This window comes from Bombina bombina, chromosome 3 (genome assembly GCF_027579735.1).
Source record: "Bombina bombina isolate aBomBom1 chromosome 3, aBomBom1.pri, whole genome shotgun sequence".
Taxonomy (NCBI): Eukaryota; Metazoa; Chordata; class Amphibia; order Anura; family Bombinatoridae; genus Bombina; species Bombina bombina.
The window spans coordinates 1236600195-1236627274 of record NC_069501.1 but is presented as its reverse complement, the minus strand read 5'-3'; the positions used below and the strand labels follow the sequence as shown (position 1 = coordinate 1236627274).

The window sequence follows — 27080 nt, the reverse complement described above, 5'->3', positions numbered from 1 at the left end:
GCGGCCTACATAACGACCTCGCCTTTTCACTGACGAGCCCCAAGGCTAGAGTTGCAACGAGGATGGAAAGACACCCGAACGTTAAGACCATGGTCAGGCCAAGGGTAATGGAAGAGACAACAGCCAGAGATCCTTGAAGGATCCAACTTCCAAAAAACTTCTTTAAGCAGGCAAAAGCTGGAGCTTAGCAGCTCCCCACAGAAGGCAGGGAACCGCTGCATACTAACTTGTAGAGTAACAACTCTGAGCATAGAAAGAACATGCTTGCGCATCCAGACCATATGATCCACCCAAGGCGGGAAGGAAGGAAACTCTGCCACCACAATAAAATGCTTAAGAGGCTAAAGAGTCAGCGTCCGGAAGAACCTTTAATCACTCGGCACACCAGACCACATAGGTCACACACATCTCCCATCTCCAAAGAATGGAATAACAGTTCTGAGTCCCCTGGGACCTGAGAACCATGATGACGGCTGTAAAAACAGAACCGTATCCCAGGCGAGAAGCCTGCACAACCAACCTCGATTTGCAATCCTAACCCTCCGTTCGGAGGGGTTGTTTTGAAACAACAGGCCTCATACTTCAGTAGGAACAGAGCCGGAGTCCATAGAATAGGCCAAGTGACATTCAAAATCCAACAGGATTAATCAGCACCACGAGGGCGACATGAACCCTGGTAAGTCGAAAAAGCATCCGACCAGTACCTGCCTGATATAAGGACACTCTAGAACTGTCCAAGAAAATTTGTCCGAACGATCGATAAATGAACTAGCAAAACATCATTCTATTATTCAACAAGTGCGCAACTTTTGAGGAAGTGCCCACGCAACCTAAATCGCAAGTATCGGTTCCAGAGAAGAACGTTCATAAAACTCAAAATCTAACAGGCATGAGCTTAAGAAAAAAAAAATTAAACACATCCAACCGGATCAAAATAAAATGAAGGCAGTACGCTTCATGTGAACGCCCAAGGTGAATGAGGACGACAAAGGGACCTGCCGATTAAAAGCCCCATTCACCCAAGCTCAGAACTGGAACCGAAAAAACTAAGAAAAAGAAAAAAACGGCGACGTTAAGGAGATTGGCTTCATCCCCAAACGTCAGATCCATTTTGCCACCCACTTCTAAAGCCTTGGATCCCTCGGCCCGCTAGGACTGGAATCCTCCAGTATTGCTAAAACATGTCTTAAAAGAACACGAAGGCGAGCCAGCCTATAACGGAAGGCAAAAATCATCTCTCGTCGGATCAATGAAGACCCTGGCCCTGAGACAGGGGCCCCTGAAACCTCAGGGGCCAACGCTTCCCCAGAAGGCCGATCTAAATCAGGCGATCCCACGCTCGACGGGCCCTGGTTAACGGAACACAGACAGTATTTTAGGAATACTTGACTTGGGAGATATAAATGATTTAGCGTCATATAAATGGCCATGCGGAACCGTACCATAAACACCGCAGGAAACAAGCCACCCTCCAGAGAAGGGGTAAAGGCCATAGGGACACCTGCTTGCGTAGCCGGGAAATGGATTGGGGCACTCGCTTCACGGGTCATGGAAACCTCGGAGGCGGATGGCTCAACGCACTCTAAACTCCCTGCTTCGGGAGAAGAGAGTACTCTATAACGACAATCAGAACATAACTGAAGGGCATTGATTACCGGGCCATTTCATATTCATCACAAGACACATCCTCCGTATCGGAGGCATCCGTGTCGCGCATAGCAGAATCCTCCATAATCTTGGGATTACAAAAATGACAAAAAAAAAAAAACTAAGTGGCACTCTTAAACATCCCCAATGGCTGGGGAACTCACTACCTCCTGTGAACCAGACAACCCACGAGCAAGACTCTTTCGGTCACATACAGTCAGCATACATAAGTGAAAAACAACGTAACTGCACCCGTCACAAGGTGCACCGTGCCAGTCATGAAAAGGGCGCACATTCTTGAAGAATGCGTCATTAAGAAAACAGAATTTATGCTTACCTGATAAATTACTTTCTCTTGCGGTGTATCCAGTCTACGACTTCATCCATTACTTGTGGGATATTCTCCTTCCCTACAGGAAGTGGCAAAGAGAGCACACTTCAGAGCTGTCCATATAGCTCCCCTCTCTCCACCCCCCAGTCATTCGACCAAAGGTTAGGAAGAAAAAGGAGAAACCATAGGGTGCAGTGGTGACTGTAGTTTAAACAAAAAAATTATTACCTGACTTAAAAGCCAGGGCGGGCCGTGGACTGGATACACCGCAAGAGAAAGTAATTTATCATGTAAGCATAAATTCTGTTTTCTCTTGCTAGGTGTATCCAGTCCACGGCTTCATCCATTACTTGTGGGATACCAATACCAAAGCTTTAGGACACGGATGAAGGGAGGGAACAAGGCAGGTACCCTTTAAACGGAAGGCACCACTGCTTGTAAAACCTTTCTCCCAAAAATAGCCTCCAAGGAAGCAAAAGTATCAAATATGTAAAATTTGAAAAAAGCATGCAGCGAAGAACAAGTCGCTGCCTTACAAATCTGTTTAACAGAAGCGTTGTTTTTAAAAAGCTCATGTGGAAGCCACTGCTCTGGAAGAATGAGCAGTAATTGTATCAGGAAGCTGCTGGCCAGCAGTCTCGTAGGCCAAACGGATGATGTTTTTAAGCCAAAGGAAAGAGAGGTAACAGTTGTTTTCTGACCTCTCCTCTTACCAGAATAGACAACACAAGAGGGAGATGTTTGTCTGAACTCCTTAGTTGCTTGTAAGTAGAACTTTAAAGCACGAACCATATTAAGATTATTTAACCGACGTTCCTTCTTCGAATACAGAGAAGGAACAACTATTTCCTGGTTAATATTCTTGTTATGAAGAAAAACAGGTATGTAACGTAAAAAACTACCTTATCTGCATGGAACACCAGTGGAAGGTGAAGCACACTGTAAGGGCAAATAACTCTGAGACTCTTCGAGTAGAAGAGATAAATACCAAAACAAAAATTTTCCAAGATAACTTAATATCTATGGAATGTAACAGTTCAAACGGATCCCTTGAAGAACTGAAAGAACTAGATTTAGACTCCATGGCGGAGCCACAGTTTTAGACAGGCTAGACTCTCCTAAAGCCTGAGTAGACACCTGTATGTCTGGGACCTCTGCCAGACACTTGTGTAAAAGAATAGACAGAGCAGATATCTGTCTTCTTCAGGGTCAAGATGACAATCCTTTCTCCAAGCCTTCTTGGAGGAAAGCCCACGTCCTGGGAATCCTAATCTTACTCCATGAGTGACCCCTGGATTCACACCAACAAAGATATTTTCGCCATATCTTATGAAAGATTTTCCTAGGGACAGGCTCACTAGCCTGAATCAAAGAATCTATGACTGACTCAGAGAAACTACGCTTTGATAGAGTTAAACGTTCAATCTCCAATCAGACAGATGTAAAGAAAATAGATCTGGGTGCTTGAACAGACCCTGTATTAAAAGATCCTGCCTCATCGGCAGCGTCCATGGAAGAACAGAGGAATAGCATGACGAACTCGGCAAATAGCTAAGAGCTTTAACTTTCTGACCTAAGTCAGAAAATATCTTCATGTCTACCGAGTCTATCAGAGTTCCTAGGAAAGGAACCCCTGTGAGTGGGGAGAGAGAACTCTTTATGAATGTTCACCTACCCTCCGAAAGGCCTCCGAAAAGTCTATACAATCTCCATGTGAGACTTGGCTCTTTGGAAAGACAGCGCTTGAATTAAGATGTCGTCTAGGAAAGGTGCCACTGCTATGCCCTGCGGTCCTAGAACCGCTAAGAGGGACCCTAGTACCTTTGTGAAAATTCTGGAAGCAGTGGCCGACCCGAAAGGAATAGCCACAAACTGGTAATGCTTGTCTAGAAAAGCAAACCTGAGAAACTGATGATGATCTTTGTGGATAGGAATGTGAAGTTACACATCCTTTAGATCCACGGTAGTCATATATTGACCTTCCTGGATCATAAGTAAGATTATCCGAATGTTCTCCATCTTGAAAGATGGGACTCTGAGGATCCTTTTTAGAAAATTGAGATCTAAGATTGGTCTGAAAGTTCCTACCACTTTGGGAACCACAAACAGGCTTGAGTAAAAACCCAGTCCCCTTGTTCTGCAATTGGAACCGGGTGTATCACTTCCCATTGCATGTAGATGTTTTACACAGCGCAAGAACGCTTCTACCTTTGTCTCATCTGTGGACAGACGAGAATATGGAACTTTCCCAATCAGAGGGGAGTCCCTGGATTCTAGAAGAGATCCCTGGGAAAACAATCTCTAATGCCCAGGGATCGTGGACGTCCTCTTGCCCAGGCCTGAGCGAAGAGAGAGAGTCTGCCCCCTACTAGATCCGTTCCCGGACTCGGGGGCTACCCCTTCCATGCTGTCTTAGGTGTCAGCTGCAGGCTTTTTGGCCTGTTTACCCTTGTTCCAGCCCCTGGTAAGGCTTCCAGTTTGCCTTGGGCTGTGAATCGTTACCCTCTGGCTTGCAGTTGGAGAGGCTGAAGGGTACCACTCCTGAAATTACGAAAGGAAGCGAAAATTAGCTTTGTTCTTGGCCTTAAAAGACTTAGTCCTGAGGAGAGCATGGCCCTTTCCCCCAGTGATTTCTGAAATAATCTCTTTCAATTCTGGCCCGAAGAGGGTCTTTCCCTTGAAAGGAATATTTAATAATTTGGATTTTGACGACACATCGGCTGACCAGGACTTGAGCCAAAGCGCTCTGCACGCCATAATGGCGAAACCTGAAATCTTCGCCGCTAACTTAGCTAATTGCAAAGCGGCATCTGTGATAAAAGAATTAGCCAGCTTTAGAGCCTTAATTCTATCCATAATTTCGTCATATGAGGTCTCCGTCTGGAGCGAGTGCTCCAGCGCCTCAAACCAGAAAGCAGCTGCAGTAGTTACAGGAATAATGCAGGCAATTGGTTGGAGAAGGAAACCTTGCTCAACAAAAATTTTCTTAAGTAAACCCTCTAACTTTTTATCCATAGGGTCTTTAAAAGCACAACTGTCTTCAATTGGTATGGTTGTGCGTTTAGCAAGTGAAGAAACAGCCCGCTCTACTCGTGTCTGCCACGAGTCCCTCATGGGGTCAGTTATGGGGAACATTTTCTTAAAAAACATAATTATGCTTACCTGATAAATTTATTTCTTTGTGGTAGTGGTGTTCAGTCCCACGGGTCATACCATTACATATGGGATATATTCTCCTTCCCAAACAGGAAGTTGCAAGAGGATCACCCAAGCAGAGCTGCATATATAGCTCCTCCCCTCACATGTCATAATCCAGTCATTCGACCGAAACAAGATGAGAAAGGGAGAAACTATAGGGTGCAGTGGTGACTGGAGTTATAATTTAAAATTTAGAACCTGCCTCAAAAAGACAGGGCGGGCCGTGGACTGAACACACTACAAGAGAAATAAATTTATCCGGTAAGCATAAATTATGTTTTCTCTTGTTAAGTGTGTTCAGTCCACGGGTCATCCATTACTTATGGGATACCAATACCAAAGCTAAAGTACACGGATGATGGGAGGGACAGGGCAGGAACTTTAAACAGAAGGAACCTACTGCCTGTAGAACCTTTCTCCCAAAAACAGCCTCCGAAGAAGCAAAAGTGTCAAATTTGTAAAATTTGGAAAAAGTATGAAGTGAAGACCAAGTTGCAGCCTTGCAAATCTGTTCAACAGAGGCCTCATTCTTAAAGGCCCAGGTGGAAGCCACAGCTCTAGTGGAATGAGCTGTAATTCTTTCAGGAGGCTGCTGTCCAGCAGTCTCATAGGCTAAGCGTATTATGCTACGAAGCCAAAAAGAGAGAGAGGTAGCGAAGCCTTTTGACCTCTCCTCTGTCCAGAGTAAACGACAAACAGAGAAGAAGTTTGTCGAAAATCTTTAGTTGCCTGTAAGTAGAACTTCAGGGCACGGACCACGTCTAGATTATGCAAAAGACGTTCCTTCTTTGAAGAAGGATTAGGACATAACGATGGAACAACAATCTCTTGATTGATATTCCTGTTAGAAACAACCTTAGGTAAAAACCCAGGTTTAGTACGCAGGACTACCTTGTCTGAATGAAAGATCAGATAAGGAGAATCACAATGTAAGGCAGATAACTCAGAGACTCTTCGAGCCGAGGAAATAGCCATCAAAAACAGAACTTTCCAAGATAAAAGCTTAATATCAATGGAATGAAGGGGTTCAAACGGAACACCCTGAAGAACTTTAAGAACCAAGTTTAAGCTCCACGGAGGGAGCAACAGTTTTAAACACAGGCTTAATCCTAGCCAAAGCCTGACAAAAAGCCTGGACGTCTGGATTCTCTGCCAGACGCTTGTGTAAAAGAATAGACAGAGCAGAAATCTGTCCCTTTAGTGAACCAGCGGATAAGCCCTTTTCTAAACCCTCTTGTAGAAAAGACAATTTCCTAGGAATCCTAACCTTACTCCATGAGTAACTCTTGGATTCACACCAATATAAATATTTACGCCATATCTTGTGGTAAATTTTTCTGGTAACAGGTTTCCGAGCCTGTATTAATGTATCAATAACCGAATCCGAAAACCACGCTTTGATAGAATCAAGCGTTCAATTTCCAAGCAGTCAGCCTCAGAGAAATTAGGTTTGGAAGGTTGAAAGGACCCTGGATTAGAAGGTCCTGCCTCAGGGGTAGAGACCATGGTGGACAGGACGACATGTCCACTAGGTCTGCATACCAGGTCCTGCGTGGCCACGCAGGCGCTATCAGAATCACTGATGCTCTCTCCTGTTTGATCTGGCAATCAGTCGAGGTAGCAACGGAAAAGGTGGAAACACATAAGCTATGTTGAAAACCCAAGGGGCTGCTAGTGCATCTACCAGCACCGCACCCGGGTCCTGGACCTGGATCCGTAACAAGGAAGCTTGGCGTTCTGGCGAGATGCCATGAGATCCAGATCCGGTTTGCCCCAACGACGAATCAGTTAAGCAAATACCTCCGGGTGAAGTTCCCACTCCCCCGGATGAAAGGTCTGTCGACTTAGAAAATCTGCCTCCCAGTTCTCCAGCCTGGGATGTAGATCGCTGACAGGTGGCAAGAGTGAGACTCTGCCCAGCGAATTATCTTCGAGACTTCCAACATCGCTAGGGAACTCCTGGTTCCCTTGATGATTGATGTAAGCCACAGTCGTGATGTTGTCCGACTGTAATCTGATGAACCTCAGTGTTGCTAACTGAGGCCAAGTTAGGAGAGCATTGAATATTGCTCTTAATTCTAGAATGTTTATCGGGAGGAGTCTCTCCTCCTGAGTCCACGATCCCTGAGCCTTCAGGGAGTTCCAGACTGCTCCCCAGCCTAGTAGGCTGGCATCTGTTGTTACAATCGTCCAATCTGGTCTGCGAAAAGTCATTCCTTTGGACAGATGAACCCGTGACAACCACCAGAGAAGAGAATCTCTGGTCTCCTGGTCCAGATTTAGCAAAGGGGACAGATCTGAGTAATCCCCGTTCCATTGACTTAGCATGCATAGTTTCAGCGGTCTGAGATGTAGGCGCGCAAATGGCACTATGTCCATTGCCGCGACCATTAAGCCGATTACTTCCATGCACTGAGCTACTGATGGGCTTGGAATGGAGTGAAGGACACGGCAAGCATTGAGAATCTTTGATAACCTGACTCCGTCAGGTAAAATCTTCATCTCTACAGAATCTATAAGAGTCCCTAGAAAAGGGACCCTTGTGAGTGGTAACAGAGAACTCTTCTCCACGTTCACTTTCCACCCATGCGACCTCAGAAATGCTAGAACTATCTCTGTATGAGACTTTGCATTTTGAAAAACTTGACGCTTGTAATCAGAATGTCGTCTAGGTACGGAGCCACCGCTATGCCTCGTGGTCTTAGTACCCGCCAGAAGTGAGCCCAGAACCTTTGTAAAAATTCTCGGGCCGTAGCTAAACCCGAAGGGAAGAGCTACAAACTGGAAATGCCTGTCTAGAAAGGCAAACCTTAGGTACCGATAATGATCTTTGTGAATCGGTATGTTGGAAGGGTAGGCATCCTTTAAGTCCACTGTGTCATATATTGACCCTCTTGGATCATGGGTAGGATGTCCAAATGGTTTCCCTCTTGAACGACGGAACCCTTAGGAATTTGTTTAAGATTTTTAAGTCTAAGATTGGTCTGAAAGTTTCCTCTTTCTTGGGAACCACAAACAGATTTGAATAAAACCCTTGCCCCTGTTCGTTTGCGGAACTGGGTGGATCACTCCCATCACTAAGAGGTCTTGTACACATTGTAGAAATGCCTCTTTCTTTACTAGGTTTGTTGATAACCTTGACAGATGAAACTCCCTTGTGGAGGAGAAGTTTTGAAATCCAGAAGGTATCCCTGAGATATAATCTCCAACGTCCAGGGATCCTGTACATCTTTTGCCCAAGCCTGGGCGAAGAGAGAAAGTCTGCCCCCACTAGATCCGTTCCGGAAAGGGGGCCCTGTCTTCATGCTGTCTTAGGGGCGGAAGTAGGCTTTCTGGCCTGCTTGCCCTTGTTCCACGACTGGTTGCCTTTCCAACCCTGTCTGTAACGAGCAGTAGTTCCTTCCTGTTTTGGAGCGGAGGAAGTTGATGCTGCCTGCCTTGAAATTACGAAAGGCACGAAAATTAGACTGTTTGGCCTTTGATTTGGCCCTGTCCTGAGGAAGGGTGTGGCCCTTACCTCCAGTAATGTCAGCAATAATTTCCTTCAAGCGGGCCCGAATAAGGTCTGCCCTTTGAAAGGAATGTTTAGTAGTTTAGACTTAGAAGTTACATCTGCTGACCATGATTTAAGCCATGGCGCTCTGCGCGCCTGTATGGCGAATCCGGAAATCTTAGCCGTAAGTTTGGTTAAATGCACTACGGCATCCGAAACAAACGCATTAGCCAGCTTAAGGGTTCTAATCTTGTTCAAAGATACATCCAATGGTGCTGTGCGAATCGCCTCTTCCAGAGACTCAAACCAGAATGCCGCTGCAGCAGTGACAGGCGCAATGCATGCAAGAGGCTGTAATATAAAACCTTGTTGAACAAACATTTTCTTAAGGTAACCCTCTAATTTTTTATCCATTGGATCTGAGAAAGCACAGCTATCCTCCACCGGGATAGTGGTACGCTTGGCTAAAGTAGAAACTGCTCCCTCCACCTTAGGGACCGTCTGCCATAAGTCTCGTGTGGTGGCGTCTACAGGGAACATTTTTCTAAATATCGGAGGAGGGGAAAAAGGCACACCGGGTCTATCCCACTCCTTGCTAATAATCTCTGTAAGCCTCTTTGGTATAGGAAAAACGTCAGTACACACGGTACCGCATAGTATTTATCCAGCCTACATAATTTCTCTGGGATTGCCACCGTGTCACAATCATTCAGAGCCGCTAACACCTCCCCTAGCAACACGCGGAGGTTCTCAAGCTTAAATTTAAAATTTGAAATTTCTAAATCCGGTCTCCCCGAATCAGAACCGTCACCCACAGAATGAAGCTCTCCGTCCTCATGTTCTGCAAATTGTGACGCAGTATCAGACATGGCTCTCGTGTCATCGGCGCGCTCTGTCCTTAACCCAGAGCTGTCGCCCTTGCCTCTTAACTCGGGCATATTGTATAATACTTCTTTCATAACATTAGCCATATCATGTAAAGTGATTTGTAAGGGCCTTGATGTACTTGGCGCCTCAATCTTACACACCTCCCGAGCGGGAGACGAAGGTACTGACACGTGAGGAGAGTTAGACGGCATAACTTCCCCCTCGTTGTCTGGTGATAATTTCTTTATCGGTACAGATTGACTTTTATTCAAAGTAATATCAATACAATTGGTACACATATTTCTATTGGGCTCCACATCGGCTTTTAAACATAATGAACAAGCAGATTCCTCTGTATCAGACATGTTTAAACAGACTAGCAATGAAGCTAGCAAGCTTGGAAATTACTTCAATAAGTTTACAAGCAATATAAAAAACGCTGCAGCGCTTTTTTTTTTTTTTTTTTTTTAAAACACAATTGAATAACAAAGAACTTGTTCAGTTATAGTCAACAATTCTTTAAATGTATTAATTAGAGGATTGCACCCATTAGCAAAAGGATGATTAACCCCTCAGTACCCCAAAAACGGATATCAAATTAAGATTTAACGCTTTTATCACAGTCCAAAACACACTGTCACAGGTCTGCTGTGACTGATTACCTCCCTCAAAAACGAATTTTGAAGATCCCCTGAGCTTTCTGGAGACGTCCTGGATCAAAGGAGGAAGAAGCAGGAAGACTGTGCTAGAATTTTAACTGCGCAACAAGGCGCTAAAAAAGGTCCCTCCCACTCCTATTACAACAGTGTGGAGACCTGATATAACGGTTTCCTATGCAGAAATATACTTAGCCGTGTGGAAAAAAAATCATGCCCCAAAAAGATTTTATCACCAAAGTACCTCACAAAACGATTAACATGCCAGTAAACGTTTTAAAAAACAACATTTCAGATGCTAGTGTAAGTTATTACTAAGCCTGCTACAGTCGCTTCTACTGCAGTTAAGGCTCACACATTATATCAGTATTAACAGTATTTTTTCAGTCAAATTCTAGTCCCTAGAAAATAACTCTACTGTGCATACATTTATCAGCCTGATACCAGTCACTACTACTGCATTAAAGGCTGTACTTACATCATATGGGTAACAGCAGGGTTTTCTTAGTCAATTCCATTCCTAGAAAATGTTACTGCACATACCTCATTTGCGGGAGACCCCGCATGCTATTCCCATTTTCTGAAGTTACCCCACTCCTCAGAATGTCGAGAACAGCCAGTGGATCTTAGTTACGCCTGCTAAGATCATAGAAAACGCAGGCAGTTTCTTCTTCCAAATACTGCCTGAGATAGAAAAACAGCACACTCCGGTGCCATTTAAAATAACAAACTTTTGATTGAAGAATAATTAAGTAAAACCTCCAGCTCCTCTCGCGACCTCCTTCTTTGTTGAGGGTTGCAAGAGAATGACTGGATATGACATGTGAGGGGAGGAGCTATATAGCAGCTCTGCTTGGGTGATCCTCTTGCAACTTCCTGTTGGGAAGGAGAATATATCCCATAAGTAATGGATGACCCGTGGACTGAACACACTTAACAAGAGAAATAGGAGTGGGGAACAAAGGGAACCCCTGGTCTATCACCCCTCCCTAGTAACGATATCTGCATCCCTCTAAGGGACCGGAACGCATCAGAGTGATACAGGGACCATCTAGGTACTTGTCCATTTTACACAATTTCTCTGGGACCACCAAAGGCCCGCAATCATCAGAGTAGCTAATACCTCCCTGAGCAATACGCGGAGGTGTCTATTTAATTTAAAAACCAATGTATCTGAAATCAGTCTGATGAGAAACTCTGAATCCTAATCGGAAATTCTCCCTCAGACATCAAATCCCTCACCCCCACATCAGAACGTTTGTGAGGGTACATCCGATAAATTACCAAAGCTTCAGAATGCTCATAATCGGTTCGTAAAACAGAGCTATCATCACGCTTTGCAAGGCAACACAGGCAGTTTAGATAAGAAAACTAGAAAGGGATTATCCATGACTGCCAGCAATTTTGTTGTATGCTAAAAGGAGCAGACGCACTAGATTGTGCTAGGTAGCGCCTGAGCGGGCGTAACTGGTTGTGACACATGGGGAGAGGTGGACGGACTTTTCTCGTTACCTTCAGTCTGAAAATCATCTAGGGCCATATCTTTAAGATCAATAATATAATCCTTAAAGTGTATAGACATATTAGTGGAAGTGGGACACATTCTGAGAGGGGGTTCCACCATGGTTTCTAAACACATTGAACAAGGATTTCCCTTAGTGTCAGACATGTTTAACAGACTAGTATTATACACAAGCAGGCTTGGAAAACACTTTAATCAAATAAAAAATACAATTTGAAAAAAACGTTACTGTGCCTTTAAGAAATAAAAAGAGCACACAATTTTACAAAACAGTGAAAAATGCACCAAACTCTTTGAAATGTTCACAGAATGTGCCTAAGGCTTTAATATGATTGCACCACAAGTTTCAGAACGATTAACCCCTAAATTCCCAAACCGGTTAATGAACTACAGCACCTTGCCACAGCTTACTGCTGTGGCCTACCTGCCCATAGGATCAGATTTGGGGAAATAAAAGCTTCTTTAAGACCTCAATCGCAACTGGACCCTCCATATGAAGCAAGCATGGAAACTGATTTTCAATACTAACAGCGCATCTGAGAGCGCGAAATTGTGCCCCTCCCACTCCACTCCGGAGTTGTAAAGGCCTACATAATCACTTTCTAGGTGCCTAAATTTATGCCATGTGGAAAATAACCCCAGAAAAAACACTCCAAAGTGTTTAAAAAGTGTCGCAAACGAGTATTCAAATAAATAATCGATTGCCCTGCATCAGTATCAACCAGCCTATTTAGCCTGTGTTAAGTAAGCAATCAATCCTATACTAAGTCTCAGAACATAGCTTACCCTCCCCACATGGGGATCTTGTCAGTCTTCTAGCATTATCTCAGTCTTGTCTAGAAAAAAATGACTTGAACATACCTCATTGCAGTCAAGCCTGCAAACTGTCCCACCCCCAACTGAAGTTTTCTCGGTACTCCTCATTCCTGTGTGGGAACAGCAGTGGATTTTAGTTACAACATGCTAAAATCATTTTCCTCTCAGCAGAATTCTTCATCACTTTTCTGCTAGAGAGTAAATAGTACAAACCGGTACCATTTAAAAATAACAAACTTTTGATTTGAAGAATTCTTCATCACTTTTCTGCTAGAGAGTAAATAGTACAAACCGGTACCATTTAAAAATAACAAACTTTTGATTTGAAGATATAAAACTACAAATCTAACACACATTCACTTTACCCTCCCATAGAGAGACCCTACTGCTTAGAGCCGGCAAAGAGAATGACTGGGGGGTGGAACTAGAGGGGGAGCTATATGGACAGCTCTGCTGTGTGCTCTCTTTGCCACTTCCTGTAGGAAGGAGAATATCCCCACAAGTAATGGATGAAGCCGTGGACAGGAGTACACCTAGCAAGAGAAAAGGCCATTAAGTTCCGAAAAGCCGAGAGCCTAAGTATAGCTACACACTTGCAGATAGAACCATATAACAAACATGATTAAAAGTCCCCCCTGATAAATAAACACCCTCAGGAGATATTAAACCACGAATCCTTATTAAGATAAAAGGAGTACCCACTGGGACCCTACTTGTTTCGTTAACATCGCATTCACATACTGAAATAAAATGAAACTATCTTACCGTAATTTAAGCTGTGGAACAGGAACACGGCCCTTCAGTGTGACAGATAATAGCCTCGCTTCTGAGATGGACTTGAGTGAAGAAAGGTAGGCTGCGAACTCGTCAACAGCTGATTACCAAGGACCTGTTAATAGGAGTCGGGATGGGTTCGCAGAGAAAACTCTCCCTGCATCTCCAGACTCTAACTTTCATCCATGCTCTCACTGATAGGCTGACAGTATTACTTAAAACTCCATTCCCATTGCAAAGAGCACTACCCTCCATAAGAGACTCTCTCGAACTTCTGAGACTTCTCTGCCAACCTCCTGTGACGAAAGGCAAAGAATGACTGGGGGATGAGGGAAGTGGGGGAAGGTATTAAGCCTTTGGCTGGGGTGTCTTTGCCTCCTCCAGGTGGCCAGGTTCTGGTATTTCCCCAAAAGTAATGAATAGCAGCTGTGGACTCTTCCCTTTTTAGAAGAAAAATAATACCTTTTATATAGGATCACAGACCAGTTATAATAACAACATATATAGGGTATATAGGGTCACAGACCAGTATAATAATACCTTATATACAGGATCACAGTCTGGGTCTGTTAGCTCTACGAAGTGATCAGACTCTTGTTGCAGGATAAAACAGTACCCATCACCTAAAACATAAGGCACAAATGTCAGACAACCAATGAAAAGGAATTGTGCTTCATGTGCATGTGTGTAACAATACTGCTTTTTATGACAAAAGTCACATTTTAGCACTAGCAATACAAACACAGCTCAACTTGATGCATAGTCTATAAGAATGTTAGTCTTAATTACTTTATTCTACAGTAACTGCTTAGTATCTGTATACATAATCGTCTGACTGTATATATGCCCCACAATATCAAGCCTCAAAGAAGAGAGACTATATTGAGATCACACTGCCCAGTATGCCCAGTTGGGAGAATACTGCTGCACATTTCATCTTGATAAAAGATAAGTTATGTGACGTGGTTAGTTTGGTTTAGGGCTACAAAAAGGTTCTTGGAAAACATAAGGATCTTAAGTAAGTTGTTTATATATCGATAGTGAGTCAGGCACATATCAAACATATGAGATACAGCAAAGTATTTTATGCAAAAACAACAACCTGTGCTGTAAGGATGATGAAAAAAACCCACTTGTTAAATTATTTACATTAATCCAGGGCTGATTATGAAGGCACGGGCATTTTTATACAGAAAGCAAACCACATATATGAGTAGGATGCAGCCTCAGATCTGAATAATAATTCACACCTGACAGAACTGACCAAAATAATGTCAGTAGCAGAAACTAAAAACTTATGGCGACATGGGAAATTCTGAGGCAAGTTGGAGGTTCAGCCCCTTTTTCTTTGTGAATTTAGGGAGGATGGTGAGATGCAAATTCTATAACTGCATTTCATGTCACTTTTCACTCTCCTAACCCAAGCTAGAAATGTTAGACTTGTTACTTATTTGTTTATCGAATGACAAAATTACAAATACAAATTTAAGTGACATTCAGATTTATCACTCGTAATACAAGTTTAAAGTGAACGCTATACGCTTGAGCGCAATTGAAGTTAACAGGCATCGGAATAGCGAATCCTCAGAGCCCTGGTTAACTGTTTCATGAAACAAAAAGTGTCACTAAATACATCAAAAATACATTAAAGTACAGTTACACTCATACTGTTAGCTAACTCGTTTGCAATGAATCGCTTTGTTAACAGTTCACTGATTCAAAGAGTAATATGCAATTTCTGTATTGTGTGACACTTTCACAATCAATAGCATTTTATTTGTTAACTACCCATATTTCTTTCTCCACAATTGCTTTTTTAATGAAGTGTGTGGAAAACCACAACGTACGTTAAACATATTCTTTTTTTTTTAACATAATGCTGCCTTGTTACTTCATTAGGGCTACTACATATTCTAAAATAAAAGAACCACAGTAGATTGCTTTCTTTTTTATTCATAAGGAAAGGAAGCAAATTGTTTAAAATGTGTAAAATTTTCTCAAACTACAACCTGGTAGTGCTGTAGCTACATAAAGTTGCCTGATTCGGACTGTCACAGTGACTCAGAACTCATGAATCATTTAGAAGGAATCGGATTGGTGATTCAGTGGGTGGAGCATCAGTAACACAAGAATCTGGATCTATGCCTCACGGTCATTACATTTCCAGTAGGTGAACTGATGAATCGGTTCATGAACCAGTTCAGTTACATGAACCGTCCAAAATGAACCGATTCATCTAGATGAACCGAACTTCCCATCACTAACTAGAATAGCTGAACTTTATTTGGGGTTAATCAGAGGCACTTTATAAGATGGCAGGTGTGTACTTACTTGTATTTAACATGATTTTGAATGTGATTGGCTAATTCTAAACACGGCTACATCCACACTTATGCAATCACATTATTTTAGATTTTTTGTTTACTTCCCTCCACCTAAAAGATTTCCGTTTGTTTTTCAATTGAGTTGTACAGTTTAAAGGTCACCATTAAAAGGTGGGAAAAGTTCTGAAATTATTTATCTTTGTCTCATTTTTTTTTTACAGCACAGAAACAATGACATTTTAACAGGGGTGTGTAGACGTTTTATATCCACTGTATGTGTGTGTGTGTATATATGTGTGTGTGTGTGTGTGTGTGTGTGTGTGTGTGTGTGTGTGTAAGAGGTTGATGATCTTGATGGGAATGATATGCTGGTTACCCTGGATGTAACCAGCCTGCACACGGTCATCCCTCATGAGGAAGGGATGGCTGCGGTCAAATCTACTCTCCTGCATACACCATATGTAGGTCCATCTGTTGATGTGGTACTTCAGTTGCTTGAATACTGCCTTAAGATGAATTATTTTAAATTCGAATCTAAATTTTACCTCCAAATATCCGGCACAGCGATGGGTCCAACGTGGCCCCATCCTATGCCAATCTGTTTATGGCTCGATTTGAGACCTTGGGCACTACCCTCTTTCATGATCACAGGATCCGGATGTTTCGCAGGTACATAGATGACCTGTTCCTTATTTGGAGGGGGCAACCAGCAAGAATTGGAATCTTGGTTCACTGATTTGAATAAAGCCGATGTTAACTTGAAATTCAAAATCAATTTCGACTATCAGACAATTGACTTTCTTGACTTAAGAATATACAAATCTGGTACAGGTCTAAATACAACGCCTGTACCAGAAACCGGACTGATCGGAATTCTATTCTACAGGGTTCAAGTTGTCATCCTCCATTCTTAAAAAAGGCCTTGCCCAGGTCACAGTTCATGCGGGTGACCAGAAACAACAGTGAACAGGTAACAAACAGACACAGCTTGATGAGATGAGAAACAATTCTTGAACAACGCGGATACAAGAACCAACATCTGACGTCAGCTTATACTGAGGCTACCAGGATAACACAGATGGAGGCATTAAAGAAACCAGTACCTGAAACACCACAGAATGAACGGATGATATTAACTACTACATTTACTCCAGATAAAGTTGTCCTGCCGAAAATACTGCGTGATCATTGGGACATTTGTCTCTACTGATAAGAGACTTTCTTGTGACTCCATGGACTTACCGATTGTTGGCTATAGGAGGGCGGCCTCCTTGAGAGATCATTTGATGCGACCTGATAACAGATTAAGCTACAGGTCCAAAAACATGGCTAGACACCACCAAAAATGGGGTGCTTCAGATGCAGTGGATGCACCACATGCAGTGGGATGACCCAGAGCAAATTTTTCACACATCCTTGGACAAACAAAAGATTTGCTATTAGACATAGGGTCACATGCACTACAAACTATATTGTGTACATGATACATTGCCCCCTGTGGCAAATTCTATGTCGGTAAGACACAGGATGATGCCCGCACTAGAATGGCCAATCACAGGTCAGCTATCAGGGCAGCCCTCAGTAGCGGCAAATCAGATCAGCCGGTTGCCAGACACTTCCTTCAGGCACAAGAACACAAAAACACTGACTTAAGATTCATCATTATAGATCACATTCCGCCACTCACCAGAGGATGGTGATAGGGGTAGGCTGCTACTGCAAGAGAGAAAGTAGATGGATCTTTACATTGGACTCGTTGGTTCCTAAGGGATTGAATGTCAATTTGGATATGCAATGTTTCCTATAATGGTTGTTCAATTGATTGGGTATGTTTACTATCTGGTTTTTGGAGTTACTAGGTACACACATAAGGATCATCTATTTGTGGCATACAGGACATAATATTACCAAATATGGTTTTGGTTTACATCAAAATATATATTAGGATTCATGACATTTGTGTGTGATGTTGTCCTTGAGTTACTGGCTTTTAAGCCAGTTGTTTATATCTATCATTGGCACTAATTCAGATTCCAGTCATAGCAATCGGATCATTTGGGTTCATGGATTGTTGTTATATACATCTATATTATATTTGTATGCATTTGTACATATTGGTATAGGTTGGTTTAATGGGAGGATTAGATGTCTCATCAACATCAAAAGACAGACTGAGGTAGGATGTGGATCTCCGTTGATCAGGGGTGCCCCACTGTGAGGGGATCACTACGGCATGTATAATATCTTATGTTATTGTCCCTGGCTACTTAGCAACCCTATACGGGTAGTTGCTATACCAAGTGAATAAGAGCAGGAATATTAATGTTACTAGATACTCATAGATCGTTTCTGCATACATATTTGTGTATATTTGTATATAGTTGTATAGGTTGGTTCAATTTTGAGGAGAGGATTTCTCGCTAGCAGCTTAAGACAGGCTGAAGTATATTGCTGATCATTGTGGATCAGGATGCCTCAAAACGTGGGATCTGCTATGATAGGCATAATGTTTTATACATAATGGTTTACACTTTATGTTGTTATACTTGGTTGCTTAGCAACCCTACACGGGTCAGTGTAATACCAAGTGAATAGAAGCAGGGATGTTACCCGCTATGGTATATTTAAGTTCTATGGATGCAGTTTCCACTAGTATGTTGGTTCCTGATATGTCCCATATCTGTTCTCAATATGGAACATTTTTGGTTGCTAGGCGACCATGCGTAAACTATTTTACCCGACTGAGTGGGACCTCACTAGAGCGATGTGTGGTGATATATATGTGCCAATTCTACGGTATAAATCTGGACCGGTGGGAATGGTTAGGTGACCGATCCTGTGGGGTCCATGTTTAGCATTGATCTCTATTGATCTCTACTGCAGCAGCGGTAAACACAGTGACACAAAGATGCGCACCGCACAACAATAAAGTAAAAACTATGTGAATATAATGCAGTAAATATGATACTAATATACACCATAGTTCATGTTTATGTGGTACATATGTAATACTTGGCCATTTCTAATATGACATAGCATGCTGGGGAAGGTTATATTACTATACTGTTTTTTAATTAATTTTTTTTGCACTTGTTAACTTTTGATCCTCTAGGGCCTCTGTAAAGTCTCTTGCGCATGCGCAGTTGCGCAGAGGAGACGCCACACGCACTAGCAGGATCAGCACCAGGTAATGCACATAAATTGTTTATTCACTTGTTGTTATGTAAGGTCTGAGGACAGTTGGCAACACCGAAAACGTTTCACCTATGTAAAAGTTTTGGTGATGAATATGGAGAGTGCCTTTCTTGCTTTAATTTTCTATATTATATTTAAAGTGCACCCCGGATGTTGCATGTTAATAGTGAGTGTGGGATCCTCTCTGAGTATTATATTGATTATTTGATCCCTGCACCCTAGTAAGATATACCTGGACTATTTATGTGTTCAACTGACATTGGATCAACCTGGACATTTTGTTTTAAACCACGGTGTTGGTGATTGGACACTCACTATGTCACAAACACAACCCCAGCAAGCAGCAGATGTGGATGGAATTGAGGGAGCCACTGTGTTTCAATTTAATGAAGCAGATGCGAATAGGATAAGGTTTGATGAATTAGCTATAAAAAACCAAGAGGGAACAACCTGAACAACTTTACAACCAACTTGTTAAATTAAAGAAAAGGGAGATTGACTTGAAGATGCATGGATGTTATCTCTCTGACTACCATAGGAGGTCATTTATCCCCAAGGGTTTTAGGGTGAAAAATGTCCCCACCATTGGTCGTAACAATGCTGTATTTTGTGTTAAATGGTGTGGGATATTGGAACAAATGTTCCTTGGACTTGATTTTATTAGTCATTGATGAGGTTACCACATTACTCAAGCAGGTGGAAAATGAGGTTACAACATTTGAAACCTTACACCATGACAAACTCGAGAGTGATGGTGAGGAAAATTGGTTATCCAAAATTAAAGTCCAAGTTGAACAGTATGACAGTGAACTTATTACATTTAAGGAACGAAAGTGGGAGGCCGTCACCAGTGACTACAGGGACAAGAGGGTGTATAAATGGCTGCTGGGCCCAGAGGAACGAAGATTTGCTTTCAGAAATAGGAGACACAGGGTCTTTAAACCAAGAACCCTGAACACTATTGAAAGTTCGGATAATAGCTCAGATCCTGAACAAGGTGACTTTCCAAATTCGGGCACTACCACAGGCTCTCAACCCATGACCACCCGGTCAAAAAAACGCTGTAAGGGGAGGCCACACCCCAGGAGAAGTGACCAGAGGCGCAAGAGGATCTGTCAGGGGAGACCACCACGACAATGGCGCAGGGGTTGGAACTGAGTAACATCATTAATCTTAGTTCCTATCAGCTCACACCTGCCGAACAGGGATACTTGAGAAGGGGCTCAGTTTTGTGCCCACAGCAAGGTTGGACAGATTCGACTTACATGTGGATATGTACAAATTTAATAGAAAGCTACGTCTTAAAGAAAATTTTGGGAAACAGGTTTATCCTACTGAGACCTTTAAGAGACGCAGCAAGTTTGATCCCAAATCATCTAATGCCAGCATACATACCCTTTACACGTATGATCAAAGAAGATTTTGAGGCTACAATTAACACGACAGTACCTGAAGGAATAATTTCTCAAAAGAGGAATGGCTGGCACTTAAATCATTAAAGGAGAATCACAACCTAGTCATACGCAATGCTGACAAGGGGGGTGCAATAGTCCTGCAGGACTATAATGATTACAGGCAGGAGATAATATCACAGCTTAATGATACAGCAGTGTATCGTATATTATCACGTGACCCCACTGTTGAATTTAAGAAAACCATTGACGAGTATTTGGAAACAATATTAGCAGCCAACATTGTAACTAAGACAACCTTTGAATTTTTGATGGTGGACTTTCCGATAGTACCAATCATTTATACCCTTCCGAAAGTCCACAAGGACCCAATTAAACCCCCAGGACGCCCAATAGTTTCGGCGAGGGGCTCAGTACTACAGACGCTTGCAGTATACATTGATGACATCCTTCAACCATTTGTGAAAGCAGATGAATTCCTTCCTCTTGGACTCCATTGAAATGGTGAAGTTATTACAAGAGGTTGATGATCTTGATGGGAATGAAATGCTGGTTACCCTGGATGTAACCAGCCTGTACACTGTCATCCTCATGAGGAAGGGATGGCTGCGGTCAAATCTACTCTCCTGCATACACCATATGTAGGTCCACCTGTTGATGTGGTACTTCAGTTGCTTGAATACTGACTTAAGATTAATTATTTTAAATTTGAATCTAAATTTTACCTCCAAATATCCGGCACAGCGATGGGGTCCAACGTGGCCCCATCCTATGCCAATCTGTTTATGGCTCGATTTGAGACCTTGGGCACTACCCTCTTTCATGATCACCAGGATCCGGATGTTTCGCAGGTACATAAATGACCTGTTCCTTATTTGGAGGGGCAACCAGCAAGAATTGGAATCTTGGTTCACTGATTTGAATAAAGCCGATGTTAACTTGAAATTCAAAATCAATTTCGACTATCAGACAATTGACTTTCTTGACTTAAGAATATACAAATCTGGTACAGGTCTAAATACAATGCTGTACCAGAAACCGACTGATCGGAATTCTATTCTACAGGGTTCAAGTTGTCATCCTCCATTCTTAAAAAAGGTCTTGCCCAGGTCACAGTTCATGCGGGTGACCAGAAACAACAGTGAACAGGTTAACAAACAGACACAGCTTGATGAGATGAGAAACAAGTTTGAACAACGCGGATACAAGAACCAACATCTGACGTCAGCTTATACTGAGGCTACAAGGATAACACAGATGGAGGCATTAAAGAAACCAGTACCTGAAACACCACAGAATGAACGGATGATATTAACTACTACATTTACTCCAGATAAAGTTGTCCTGCCGAAAATACTGCGTGATCATTGGGACATTGTCTCTACTGATAAGAGACTTTCTTGTGACTCCATGGACTTACCGATTGTTGGCTATAGGAGGGCGGCCTCCTTGAGAGATCATTTGATGCGACCTGATAACAGATTAGGCTACAGGTCCAAAACATGGTTAGACACCACACCACCAAAAATGGGTGCTTCAGATGCAGTGGATGCACCACATGCAGTGGGATGACCCAGAGCAAATTTTTCACACATCCTTGGACAAACAAAAGATTTGCTATTAGACATAGGGTCACATGCACTACAAACTATATTGTGTACATGATACATTGCCCCTGTGGCAAATTCTATGTCGGTAAGACACAGGATGATGCCCGCACTAGAATGGCCAATCACAGGTCAGGTATCAGGGCAGCCCTCAGTAGCGGCAAATCAGATCAGCCGGTTGCCAGACACTTCCTTCAGGCACAACACAAAAACACTGACTTAAGATTCATCATTATAGATCACATTCCGCCACTCACCAGAGGAGGTGATAGGGGTAGGCTGCTACTGCAGAGAGAAAGTAGATGGATCTTTACATTGGACACGTTGGTTCCTAAGGGATTGAATGTCAATTTGGATATGCAATGTTTCCTATAATGGTTGTTCAATTGATTGGGTATGTTTACTATCTGGTTTTTGGAGGTACTGGGTACATACATAAGGATTATCTATTTGTGGCATACAGGACATAATATTACCAAATATGGTTTTGGTTTACATCAAAATATATATTAGGATTCATGACATTTGTGTGTGATGTTGTCCTTGAGTTACTGGCTTTTAAGCCAGTTGTTTATATCTATCATTGGCACTAATTCAGATTCCAGTCATAGCAATCGGATCATTTGGGTTCATGGATTGTTGTTATATACATCTATATTATATTTGTATGCATTTGTACATATTGGTATAGGTTGGTTTAATGGGAGGATTAGAGGTCTCATCAACATCAAAAGACAGACTGAGGTAGGATGTGGATCTCCGTTGATCAGGGTGCCCCACTGTGAGGGGATCACTACGGCATGTATAATATCTTATGTTATTGTCCCTGGCTACTTAGCAACCCTATACGGGTAGTTGCTATACCAAGTGAATAAGAGCAGGAATATTAATGTTACTAGATACTCATAGATCGTTTCTGCATACAGATTTGTGTATATTTGTATATAGTTGTATAGGTTGGTTCAATTTTGAGGAGAGGATTTCTCGCTAGCAGCTTAAGACAGGCTGAAGTATATTGCTGATCATTGTGGATCAGGATGCCTCAAAACGTGGGATCTGCTATGGTAGGCATAATGTTTTATACATAATGGTTTACACTTTATGTTGTTATACTTGGTTGCTTAGCAACCCTACACGGGTCAGTGTAATACCAAGTGAATAGAAGCAGGGATGTTACCGCTATGGTATATTTAAGTTCTATGGATGCAGTTTCCACTAGTATGTTGGTTCCTGATATGTCCCATATCTGTTCTCAATATGGAACATTTTGGTTGCTAGGCGAACATGCGTAAACTATTTACCCGACTGAGTGGGACCTCACTAGAGCGATGTGTGTGATATATATGTGCCAATTCTAGGGTATAAATCTGGACCGGTGGGAATGGTTAGGTGACCGATCCTGTGGGGTCCATGTTTAGCATTGATCTCTATTGATCTCTACTGCAGCAGCGGTAAACACAGTGACACAAAGATGCGCACCGCACAACAATAAAGTAAAAACTATGTGAATATAATGCAGTAAATATGATACTAATATACACCATAGTTCATGTTTATGTGGTACATATGTAATACTTGGCCATTTCTAATATGACATAGCATGCTGGGGAAGGTTATGTTACTATACTGTTTTTAATTAATTTTTTTTGCACTTGTTAACTTTTTGATCCTCTAGGGCCTCTGTAAAGTCTCTTGCACTTTTCTCTGCGCCTCTCTTCAGATAGAGGCGCAGAGAAAAAGCGTGCAATACAGAAAGATCCGCCCATCGTGGGTGTGGCTAACAGTAAAAACACTCCCCGGACATTATTACGCATTAAAAATAACGACATGATAAAATAACCACCAGAGAAATCAAAAGTGCTTATCTCCCAGCCCCAGTGCCTGTTAAACGCTGTCTAGTTCTCTTAGACTCAGAGCTTTCATTGTCCCCTAATAAAGTGCCTTATACCATAAGCCCCTTTATGTAATGAAATAATAGATAGTAAAGTGCTCCTTTTTCTTCTAAGTGTCCCAGGAAACATAGCACTTACCTCACATGTCTGCCTGACAGAAAAGGCAGTTCACCAGGTTTGAGGGGTCCTATCCCCCACATGGACCTGTGAAGAAAAAGAAACTCCTGAATAAATATTCCTCAGGTTTTCAGGGTTAGGGCAGCAATATTATATGGGAGGCGCAGTGAGAATTATGTCCCACAAGTTCCCATTGCTCTAAAGCCACCAATGCTCTACTGAAGAATATGATATAGACTACGGCTACACCCCAGGACAAAGCAGCACAATCCTGCACTACTTTAAAAATAATAAACTCTTGATTGAAGAATCCTATCTAACACCTCACTTTACCACTTCCTATCACTAACGTAGGCAAAGAGAATGACTGGGGTGGAAGAGAAGGGAGGAGTTATTTAACAGCTCTGCTGTGGTGCTCTATGTCGCCTCCTGCTGACCAGGAGGTGAATATCCCATTAGTAATTAAGATGATCCGTGGACTCATTGTGTCATAAAAAAGAGAGCACTGAAGTTATACTTAGCCGTTTAATGTCCCTTTAATGCTGTGTAGTAATGACACTGTAATGAAATGGAACCGTGTTGAAAATACCTTGGCTAGCGATGAATCCTTCTCTGAACGGACACAAGGAATGTACAGGGGCTCCTGACTTGCACACTGTCTGCACTGGCGTCCTGGGGATAAAAAGCTACAGTTTAGTTCTATTCACATACAACAAGTGACAAGCCCAGTTAGCCATAGAATCAAGGAGCACAGCCAGTTCCCATAATCATTAAAAGGAAATCAGCAGAGGATAAATCCATGAAACTGATAATTACATGACCAGGATTATAGACGCATAAATCTCCTTTCTTCCCATTTCTCTCTTTTTTGCTCACATGAACTAGATTTCCGGCCTCAAAACCAATAACATCTGCAAATGTTCCACTGACGTTCTATTAAATAACATGTATATGCACTAATTCATTAGAATAAGTCATTTTAGCACCAGTGACACTCCCACTCTATTAGAGCAGTACTTTAAACTATGTATTTAACCACTTTGTGAGAGTTACATAGAGTTGGGGCGTCACTACTGTTAAAGTTACATGCTATAACGATTTAGAGCCTATAATTTATTATTATTATGGCCCTTTAATGTTTTATCTTGTTATTTCTAACTACTCTGGATAAGCATCTCCTGTAACACTTGTATAATTATTCTACTTCTACTTGAGGCCAAATAAAATGTACAAACATATCACTAACCACATCATCCCCTGTCACACGTTACAGCAGACCTCTCCAGAATGCTTTTAGGAAGGTAACTTCTATCTGCAGTCTCTGTATTAAAAGGGACATGAAACAAATACATTTCATGAGCCACTGTGCCGCCATTTTGGAACCTAGGTTACACTGCAGGTATCGGTTGCAGAGTTACTGCCCATGTGCAAACAAATCAGCACTGGAATGCAGTAAAAGTTAGATTTCAACATGGTGGCATTCATGACTAAGGGGAGGTGGGGAATAACCTCAATACTATGCTTGTAAAATGTATTTAGTATTGAATGCTCCTTTAACATCTTGGCTGTTACATAAACCTTTTTTTCACTCCAGCACCTACACAGGATCACAACAGTGTTGGACTTGGACAAGGAGGAAATTCTACTCTCCCTCCCAGTTAAAACCGCCAGCTTCTGCCATACCATTCTCTTCCTCCCCAACTTCATTCTAAACCAATCACTTATATATCAAATTCCTTGTAACCCTATAACAGCACTGACAATGTTAGTCAAAAATCGTTACAAAATTGTTCACCAAAAAAGCAAATTTTATCAAAAACGTAAAATGTGTATGTAAATAACACAGGAATAAATCATTAAATATGCATAGCGTAAACTATAATTTCAGTACACTGGATGTGCAAAAAACACACAGAAATTCACTTATAAGCACAATATACAAAAGTGTAATTGTTGTTTTTTTTAGTAAAATGAGCTGAACATTATTGTTCCATGGACGTATATGAAATTGTCTCTCAAATCCCAAGGTAATTATCAATACACGCCCGCCCTACAGATCTCACTGTTTTTTCTCACAACTTAAAAGGTGGCAAGCTTTTATCAAAATACTCAAAACACTAATTACTCTGAAAGCAAAACCTATGCATTCGAAAATAATAAGGTAAAGTGCACTGAAAACAGCGTATTTTGATTTGTATTAGGTGTAATATTAAAGTTTAAGCATACACCGGCTTCTTCCCGTGTACTTCATCCTCCATCTTGCCACTCGCAGGGACAGCCCATTTTCGGTGATACTTGCACAAAGATTGTCCCTGTAAGGTTAAATGTGGTTTTTCCTGTTTTTGTATGCAAACTTTTGATCATCAGGCCCTAAGTATTGGCCTTTGAGTAAACAGTAATAAAGAAGATAAGGACTTTGTGTAAATAATTAGATAACTGAGGTATTCTCTCCCTACAAGATCATCCCTTTTTATTGGGTAGGGGGTTCAATTAGTAGAAACAGCTATTTCATATACAAAAAGGTGCAATTTCCCATACATTTTAAACTCTGCAGCTGGTATAACAAATACATATAAACACATTAAGGAGAAACCAATTTTACAGTACACTTTCCTTTTAACTAGTGAACTGCATGAGAGATGTATTTATCAGAGAAACAAGTCAAGTGATTAGACAACAACAGCTACAAATACAAACAGGAAGAGAAGCAGCCTGCCAGGAACAAACAGCCACAAATACAAACAGGAAGAGAAGCAGCCTGCCAGGAACAAACAGGAAGAGAAGCAGTCTGCTAGGAAGAAACAACAGCCACAAATACAAACAGGAAGAGAAGCAGTCTGCTAGGAACAAACAACAGCCACAAATACAAACAGGAAGAGAAGCAGCCTGCCAGGAACAAACAGCCACAAATACAAACAGGAAGAGAAGCAGTCTGCCAGGAACAAACAACAGCTACAAATACAAACAAGAAGATAAAGCAGTCTGCCAGGAACAAACAACAGCTACAAATACAAACAGGAAGAGAAGCAGCCTGCCATGAACACACAACAGCTACAAATACAAACAGGAAGAGAAGCAGCCTGCCATGAACACACAACAGCTACAAATACAAACAGGAAGAGAAGCAGCCTGCCAGGAACAAACAACAGCTACAAACAGGAAGATAAGCAGCCTGCCAGGAACAAACAACAGCTACAAATACAAACAGGAAGAGAAGCAGTCTGCCAGG

The 27080-nt window shown here is 42.0% G+C and overlaps 1 protein-coding gene across 1 annotated transcript in view; it reads right to left on the bottom strand.

Annotated features, from left to right (window-relative positions):
* PAAF1 (proteasomal ATPase associated factor 1) overlaps positions 1–27080 on the bottom strand; it is a 148910-nt gene that overhangs the window by 35328 nt on the left and 86502 nt on the right. Inside the window, exons 10-11 of the mRNA XM_053708733.1 lie at positions 24441–24523; positions 13845–13927 (exon numbers count right to left, since the gene is read on the bottom strand). Of these exons, the coding sequence (XP_053564708.1) occupies positions 13845–13927; positions 24441–24523 (166 nt within the window). The remainder of the gene's footprint in view (positions 1–13844; positions 13928–24440; positions 24524–27080) is intronic.